Source organism: Camellia sinensis, chromosome 7 (assembly GCF_055761805.1).
Source record: "Camellia sinensis isolate YWXY chromosome 7, ASM5576180v1, whole genome shotgun sequence".
NCBI classification, from domain to species: Eukaryota; Viridiplantae; Streptophyta; class Magnoliopsida; order Ericales; family Theaceae; genus Camellia; species Camellia sinensis.
Window position 1 is genome coordinate 26,466,764 of NC_138967.1, and position 9,283 is coordinate 26,476,046.

General features: G+C 34.0%; 1 protein-coding gene across 7 annotated transcripts; it reads left to right on the forward strand.

The window, feature by feature from the left end:
* The first annotated feature begins 332 nt into the window (after positions 1–332).
* LOC114320842 (uncharacterized) lies at positions 333–7,594 on the forward strand. 7 transcript variants are annotated; one of them, XR_014335092.1, is made up of 6 exons: positions 333–528; positions 709–837; positions 4,636–4,773; positions 4,928–5,070; positions 5,133–5,225; positions 7,351–7,594. XR_014335092.1 is itself a non-coding variant. In XM_082877605.1 (5 exons), exons 3-5 carry the CDS (start codon positions 4,639–4,641, stop codon positions 7,359–7,361), a joined length of 228 nt encoding a protein of 75 aa, XP_082733731.1. In that variant the 5' UTR covers positions 336–528; positions 709–837; positions 4,636–4,638; the 3' UTR covers positions 7,362–7,594. The 7 variants fall into 7 exon arrangements, 1 of the variants encoding a protein (XP_082733731.1); XR_014335094.1 differs by having other exon boundaries at positions 334–528; positions 4,989–5,070; XR_014335093.1 differs by having other exon boundaries at positions 727–837; positions 4,928–5,225.
* The last annotated feature ends 1,689 nt before the right edge of the window (positions 7,595–9,283 follow it).

The window sequence follows — 9,283 nt, forward strand, 5'->3', positions numbered from 1 at the left end:
ATTTTAAGACATTTTAGTGAGAATATTATTTTGTCACTAATTTTGGAAAGAAAATTTTGCAATATTGGGCAGTGAGAAAAAAAAATAGACTACAATTTTTCCCTCTTGTTTATTTTTGTGTTTATTAGTTTCTCTCTCGTCTCTGCCTCTCTCTCTCTGTCAAAACAAAACACAGAATTAGTGATGGCACTGGGATCCTACCCTATAGATATTCATGTAGATCCTATCCACATATATGAATTTTTCCTATTTTTTTTACCCATCGGATTAATCAAGCGAGATTTTTTAAATACCCATAGGATATGAGTTGGAAATGGGTACCCGCTCATTTCCCATTTCCCCACCCATATGTTGTGTTTAGAGTTTTCAATCTCACGGTCTTCTCAATCTCATTCTCACTCTCACATAGCAGCGAAGGCAACGATCTGCATCGGATTTGCGAAGGCTACGATCTCCATTGGATTTGCGAAGGCAACGATCTAGCGGCGGCGATCTCCGTCGGCGTTACCACGGTGGTTCTCCGGCGTGGTGAGTTTCTCTATCTCGTTCTCTTGTTCTGTTTGTGTTGAAAAATTCATCTATTCGATCCTCTTCCTTCTCTTCCACTCTTGTTCTGTGTATTTTCCCGTCGTAATTTGCATTATTATTTTTTTTTCTTTTCTTTTTCCTTTTCTATCACTTTCTCAACTTCCAAACAACACTGTTTAGGTTTCCCCCCTTTCTCAGGGAGGTTGGTTAAGAGAGCATACGATGCATTGTTGTTGGACGCTGGTGGCACTCTTTTGCAATTGGTGAAACCTGTCGAAGAGATTTACGCATCAATCGGCAGAAAATACGGTTAGCTTCACAGAGTTGTTGCTTTGATTCTTGGAAATTTTAACTCAATGTTGTTTAGAGCTATGGATTTAAATCATTTGTGAATTATGATGCATTTGGAAATTGTTAGGTTTGATTTCTCATGTGGAAGATGAAATTTATTTACTATCTATCTATTTTCTTGGGACTTTTGCAGAGTTATACATAAAATGAAATTAAACAAAAGCTATGGATTTAAATCAGTTGTGAATTATGAAGCATTTGAAAATTGTTAGCTTTGACTTCTCATGTGGAAGATGAAATTTATTTACTGTCTATCTATTTTCTTGGGACTTTTGCAGAGTTATACATAAAATGCAATTGAACCAAACCCTTTTTAATTCAAATGAATTGTAGAAGTCGTTAATTAATTAGGACTAAAATGTATAACAATGTAAGGTTTTAAAAGGCCAATGCAAATATTTTCCTGGAAAGTGTGTGAGTGAATGAGTGGCAGGTGTCCAGCCTAGGTCTCTTGCAAGTGGGATTGCAACAAAATTATAAACTGGACTTGCTATTTCACACATTTTGATTGTTAACCAAGTGTAGAATATATAATAATATAATATAATATAATATAATATATCTGCAAAAGTAATATGAATTCAGAAAACATAAATATAATAAAAGTATCTTCAAAAAGTAATATGAATTTAGAGAACAAAAGACACTTGATTGAACCATGGTGGTGGTTCTGGTTTGCCATCATTTGCAACAATGGTTGAGGCATATTCTTAAACACATTCCATCAAGTATTTTTTAATATATATATATATATATATATATTGCTGTATTTGGTTAGGAGGATAGATTGAACTATGTATCCTGATAATCATTTGCAACAATGGTCTTTGTTTTACTGTCCTTCACACGCATTGGAATGATGAAAATGTACGAATATCGTATAATTAGATGAAAGATTATGGATTTTTTTCTCAACAAGAAAACAGATTAACTAGGATTTTTATCTTTGTGAATCTCTGTTCTATCATTTTTCTGACCATCATGATGATAAAGAGTCAATAATTGGTTGGGTAGTTGAAATTGGAGATTACAGTTCATGGAATTGTAGAATTAGATGAAAGATTATAGACCTTGTTTTATCTTTCTTACTCTTTTTCAACATGAAAACAGAGTAACTAGGGAGTTTCATCTATGTGAATCTCAGTTCATGGAATTTGGCTTGCAGATTATTTTGTTTAGGAAAAACCCATCAAGTGAATCTACAACCCAAAACAATTAGCAAACTATTAATGAGAATTTTGAGATATTAGGCTGTAGCCTTTTTGTGTTAGGGTTGTGGTGGTCTTCTTCCTCACCTCTCTTTCTTTTTTCTTCTCTCTTCTCTTTCCTTAAAGTGTTCTTCATCAGTGGGACTCTTGGTTTCAGCTAGTGGCTTTGATTTCCTTTAGCTCCGTTCTCTTGATTTAGACTATAAACTATGTATTTTGCAGTCATATTTTTGGAAATGCTATTAAAAGTGGCAGTCTGTTAGCCAGATTAAAATGGTGTGCATAGTTTCTTGTTTGTATGATGCAGTTTTCTTTCTTTTTTATTTTTTTATTTTTTATTTTTTTGGGTATAGTAAATGGTGGCAGACAAGAAAGAATTTTAAATTGAAATATTGTAATTTATTTACAATTCTTCCTTGTATTAGTCAGAGGGGTAATTTGTACAAAACTAGTATGAATATGAGGGTTAAGGGAGAGAATCCATAATTTTTATTATTCTCTCATCTCAATAATGTGTTCCTTTTCCACTCTCTTCTCGTTTTTCACCATATTCAACTTGGTATCAAAGCTTTGAATTTGGCGTTTTTGGAATACAACCAAAACTGCTGTAATGTAATTTTTTTGCTCTCCATGATCAACTAGGAGAGCTGATTCTTCTTATATTTTTCATTTTTCATTTTTTAATCTAAGCTGTCTAGATATATATTTTCTTCATTTCTCTATTTTTCAGCAAGAATGGGTATTTTTTCAAGATCTGTTCATCGAGTCCTGTTCAGAGCAATTTTCTGGGTTTTCTGCTACTAGGAATGCTGACTAGGATCATGGATGTATTACCCTAGATCCCTGAGTCCTGGTTGATGGTTTTGATGCTCTAGGTGTTTTGGTTGATAGAGTTAGAACAATATGTATTGGGCATATTGGTGCAATTTCAATCTAATTAGTCATTGATCAACCAAACAGAGTAATTGGTTTTCAAGTCATCCCCCAATTTACTATACGTTTCCAAAACAATATTTAAAGAACACACCTTAAAACACTAGATCAATTTATATACATACAAAAGCATGAATCAAGTGCTGGACCCAAACCATAAAATAAAGTAATCGAATTGACACAAAAAGTTAGCACTAAGATAACTTCTATAGACATATTTACTAGGGTTGAGTTTTATTTCTTGTTTTGAGAAGTTTTATTTAATTTCTGGAGAAGTTTTATTTAATGAAAAAAGGCCATTGGAGACAGAGAAATGTATATTTTGGAGAGAAAGGTAGTAATGTTGGTTGTTGTTGCAGAGGAGGAGTGGGAGGGGAAGAAGTTTATAAATGGCATGATTGAGGGGATCATTGGGTGCACTAATAATAAAAGCCATGATGGTGATGAAAAAGGAGGTTCATGCAGTATTGTACTGATAGAGAATAAGGTCAGAAATTCCAGTGTGACCATGTGCATGTCTGATAACACGTGGTCATGTCATTATTTGTTTCTTATTTTTCTTAAAAATCGTCGCATGCCCCGTATTTTTGGGGTTAAGCTCAAGCATGATTCGGTTTAAGAGTAAATTAATGATCAAAGTACTGATAAGTAACAAATTATATATGTATGTATATATCTGTAGTCTAGTTCGGCTCCAAATCGAAACCGTAAATATAATCATGGACCAAATCATGACGTACATTTCACCAATTTTAAGATTAAAGGTTGAATTGTACATTGAGAAATTCAAACCAAATCATATAGTTTGGTCTAGATGATATTGATTTAAGATTTTTTCAGTTTTTTTGTCAGATCTAAAACTCAAGTCAACTTCTCAAAACAAGCCAACTTCTCATTTTTTCAATTTTTCTGTGTGCAGTACTAGTAGCAAGTCAACTTGTAAGATTTCCATACAGATGTGAATTGCATCACACATTAACGTGTATTTTAACGATTAATAAACTTGTAATGCGATGATTCTGACAATAGAATTGATCAATTCTATATATTTTAATTATTGATGAGCTTAGAGTTCTCAGATCTTAGATCTGCATTTTTTTAACTTCTAGTGAAGAAGTGAAGCTAAATCAGAAGAGAAAGCAGAGTTACAAGCAGGGAGGTTCTTGCATTGCATGAATAAAATGAGAATGAAAGTAATCCAGATTTATTCCCCATGATGCTTTCATTTCTTATATTTGGTAAAGACACAAGTTTTTAAATTTTGAATGTGAATTTACTATCTGTATTTTAATGCAGATTTTGATTTACTACTTGGCATGTAAGTTTGTATCCTGGATCTGTTGTTAGGTTTTGTTCATCACTCTATCACCTACATGGGAGGCCAATCAGAGAATTGTTAGAGACTTGCCTTATATCTCTTTTCTAAGACACACAAGCTTAGTTGATATAATCTAGAAACCTCTGCAAGTTTGCAACTATTGCCAATTGATTTTGGGTTAAATGCCTCCAAAATTCAACTCAAGCCTTAAAACATAAGCATAACAACTGACCACTCAGTTGATATTGATATTTTCAGCTCATGGAATTTATGATATATTGTATCATTTGCTTTCAGCTTATGATGCTCGTGGATTATGGTGGCTCAATTTTTCCAATCATTGCTCATTCCCCATGGAATGGTGTACACTTGGCAAACTTTGTGATGCCTTTCTTCCTTTTCATTGCTGGGGTTTCTCTTGCACTTGGATATAAGGTAGTGATTGTATATTTATCCAGGAAAACAAATCTTTTTGCCAAGAGATCTGTAACTTTTTATTCTTAAATTGGATAATTATCTTTACACGCTATGAAATTCCGGGTAATTATATACTGGCCTAACATCTGCACTCAATAATTTCTACACTCAGATAATGATTATTGAGGAAGTCAATCATTCAGCAATAAGACTCCCCTTTTTTTTAATGTCAGAGAGTTTCAGACAGAGTAGATGCTACACAGAAAGCATGGCTTAGGGCGTTGAAGCTTTTTTTCCTTGGTGTTTTTCTTCAAGGTAATATTGTGCACAACTTTCAACTTACGTCCTATAATACATAAATGTATCTAATTGGGCAGGGCAAAACACTTCGGGCAACTATATATAGACTTCCAACAATCTGTGATGGATGGAAAGTTTATTGTGGAAGACTTTTTCATTCTGTATGTTAAGTAAGTCAATCACTCAATTCCACTTTAACTACAGAAGAAGAATTCTTGTAGTTAACATTCCTGGACCCTTTGTGGCCCTCAGCAACTGTTTTTTATTTCTAGTGGTCAATACTGCATTTGACATTATGTTTTATTTAGAACATTCATTTACCATGAATGATGGGAGTATAATTGCTGCAAATGTTAAAAATAATAAGCTTATTATCTACATCCATTTTGGTCATTGCTGTCACAACTCACCAAGCTAATGGTCCAGTTTTCCATTTTTTGCATTGTAGGTTGTTGCTCTCTCTCTCTCTCTTGAAATTTTTTTTAAATCCCATTTGTGCAGCAGCCACAATATTTGTTCCTTCCCATTCTCATTGACTGCATGCTTTGGTTCTTACCATGAGATGTTGTAGTGTTATAACTGGTTTGGCTGCTGTCCGTGGGTCACAGCCAGTTTTTGATCCGAGCATAATTCTAGGGATACAGTGAATTGCCATGTTAAGGTGATCATTGCAAAGCCCATGGGTGGGAATGAGCATGGTATTCATCTTTTTAGTTAATCTCTGTTAATTTCTATTCAAATAACTTCAAGCTTGTGATCTTGAGAACAGTTCTGTATATTTGTTAAGTTTCTGATATTTGGCTTTAAGTTTATAATAAAACTTTGCTATTATAATCTATTCTATTATTAAAAGCCAACACCAATTTTGGTGTCATGAAGCCCAACTTTTATCTCCAGCTTTTGTCACCTGTAATTAGATAATAAAAATAAATAAATAAATAAATATATCCTCATCCACCCCACCCCACCCCACCCCACCCCACCCAACCCACGTTCCCTCACATATCCCAACCAATTACTCCAAACTAACTAATCAAAAACCAATTTAATTGACGTGGCAATCAAACATTGGTCAGTTTTCCGTTTGAAAGTCCTGGGTAACTTCCACATGAATTTCGCACCTCTTCGTCATCTTCACGCTGAGTCACAACAACTTCTCCTCTGTTTATATATCTCTCTCTCTCTCTAAAACGCCTCACTTTCTCTCTCCTCCACCACCCACTTAAAAGAAGCCCTTTTCTTTGATTTGTTTGTTTCTCGAGAAAAGCCATGTCGAGGGAAGATTTGGAGAGCAGGGGAGCGAAAATCAGTGGTGGGAACAACAACGCCAGTTCTGTTTCTTTGTATGTGATTGAAGAGAGAGATGCACAGTGGACATCATGGTTGATCCCTATGTTTGTTGTTGTCAACGTTGCTTTGTTCGTTGTCGCTATGTACATCAACGATTGTCCTAAACACAAATTGGGAACTGATGGCAAGTGCGTCGCGAGGTTTCTCGGCTGGTTTTCTTTTCAACCCTTGAATGAAAATCCTCTCTTTGGTCCTTCTTCTTCAACGTACTGATCTCTTCTTTCATATCCATGTCTCAATTTTTTGCTTTTTTGTGTTTTTGTTGTCAGAATTTTTGAAATTTTGGGGTTTTGGTGTGTGTATTGGTTAATTATATGTTTTGAAATTAGAAATTTGATTGTTCAGTATCTGATCTTATTTATTTATTTATTTTTGTTTATGTTCTTTTGAAATTTTGTCAACTGTGATTGGACTGGGTTGAAATTTAGGTTTTTTGAGTGTGGGATGAGTGGTTTTTTAGTTTTTTTTTTCTTATTGATTGGGTGTTGTTTGGGTCAAAATTTTATAGACAATTCAATGATTCTGTAACACTGACACTGTATTTTTGCTTTATTTTTGCGCTGAAAATTTGTGAATTGCAATCTTTTGTGTAGTTATTTGACATGATCGTGCGAGTCTTCTTCGCGTCTGAGTGATTTCTAGGGTTTTACATTACAGATGTACAGTATGACAGTTTGTACTAGAATATATTTGTGTATATTATATTGTTCATATTTTTGTTTGAAATATATACCAAGTAAATGTTATATTACACATAGTTAGAAATATTTAGCTTGCATTACATTACACTTATAATTCATATGTATATTATTATTAAAAAATATAATAAAAGAATAATATAATTTTTTGCTGAATTTGCACTTGCATCGTGTGTGCCTCAGCCGCTAGTAAACTTTATATATATACATTCTATGCTAATGTTTGCCTTGTTTATTTTTTTTGTAGGTTGGTTTTGATGACGTTCGGAAGCATACTTGTAAATGAAGATCAACTGTTGAATTTTTTTCCTAAACTGATGCTTAGTTGTAGTTGCAAATTAAGATTGAATGTTGATTTTTTTTGGTGGACTCCACGTTAGTTTATTTTGGGATTTACTTTGATGGTTTTTTTGTGATACTTAATGGATTATTATTAAGGTTGTTTGATGGATATATTTTGATTTATAAAATAAATTGTTTAGTGAATTTTTTTGTGGAGTGCTGTATAATAGCTACTGGATTTCTTAGTACAATTAAAAGGCTATTGGAATATGAGCAGGGATATTTGTGAAATAATAATTTAAATTAAATATAAAATATGGAACAAGTTTAGTGATGAATTTGTTTCGTCATTTGTACTTGTTATTATGACAAAGTGATTATTCGTCACCAATAAACTTTTTTTGTGACAAAATTTACTGCAGTTTATATATGAAAGTTTTTATTTATTTTGTTGTTTGGTGACTAAAAATTTTGTCACGTATATATATATTTGTGACGAAATATATTTCGTCACCCATGTATGACTTTTGAAGACGAAAAATTTCGTCACCTTTACATTTTATTGTGACGAAATTATTTCCTCATCAATGATCAACATGCGTGACAAATTTATTCGTCAACTAAAGTTATAAATATGGTACTGCATAACTATTTAGTCACGAAAATGAGAATTTTTGGCGACAAAATATTGTTTTATTGGTGACAAAATTATGACTTTTGAAGACGAAAAATTTCGTCATCTTTACATCTTATTGTGACGAAATTATTTCCTCATCAATGATCAACATGCGTGACAAATTTATTCGTCAACTAAAGTTATAAATATGGTATTGAAAAACTATTTGGTGACGAAAATGAGAATTTTGGCGATAAAATGTTGTTTTATTGGTGACAAAAAATTTCGTCGCTGAAGTAATTTCATTGGTGACGAAATTATTTTTCGTCACGTTGGTTTTTAGTGACAAACATTCAATGACGAAACCGGTGACGAAAATATTTCCTCACAAATATCTATAGTGACGAAATTAGCTCTTTGAAGACAAAAAAATTTCGTCACTCAAGGCCCAACTTGTTGTAGTGACCCCCAACAAACTCATCCGGATTAGACCGGAAGAACTCCCTCTTCGGAAGGGAAGGCCCTGCCTCAGCAACATGGGCCTGGACCTGATTCTCAGCTCAGAGAATACCCAAAGCTCCTATTGTGCTTCGGGTCAAGGCACTCATAGCCTGTTGACCTGCTGGCTCGGCCACATTAGCTTGGCCAACCCCCTCCTGCTGTGCCGAAATATCATCCGGTAAAGGCATCTCCTGCCTACCACGTCTGCCACGTCTACCACCTCTTCCTCGTCCTGACATCCTAATAAAGGTAACGAAGAACGTTAGCACATTCATAAATGTGTCAAAACTAAACACTCGCGCCCCAATACATAGACAATTGCAATTCACTCCAGGTAAGCACATAAACACATAAGCACTTACGAATTTCATTTCCGGATAATGATAGTCTCGTGGCGTTACTAGAGTTCTAGTTAGAAACAACATTGATCAAGTGCTTTTCCAACAAGACACATAGAAACCCAAGGATCCAATCGACATCCTAGAAACTAAATCCCATACCCAATTAGTCACATAAACATGTTATCAAATAAACACATAATGTCACACATAAGTCTCTAACAAACGAGACAAACCCATTGTGATACTAATCACTTCCCAGGTACCCAAAGTATTCGAACCCGGTATGCTCTGATACCAAGTTGTAATGCCCTCAAAATAATACATTAAACCCATCAATATTAACATGCATTTATACAAGGAATGAACATCATTCTATTCATCAGAGTAATTCTTTACAAAAAGGTATTACATGTTAACAACAAAAGGACATGCCCTATGGG

Coding starts and splice junctions, on each gene's coding strand:
- LOC114320842 (XM_082877605.1), top strand. CDS start 4,639: ATGATGCTCGTGGATTATGGTGGCTCAATTTTTCCAATCATTGCTCAT. Junction 4,774..4,988: donor CTCTTGCACTTGGATATAAG/GTAGTGATTGTA, acceptor TTTTAATGTCAG/AGAGTTTCAGACAGAGTAGA.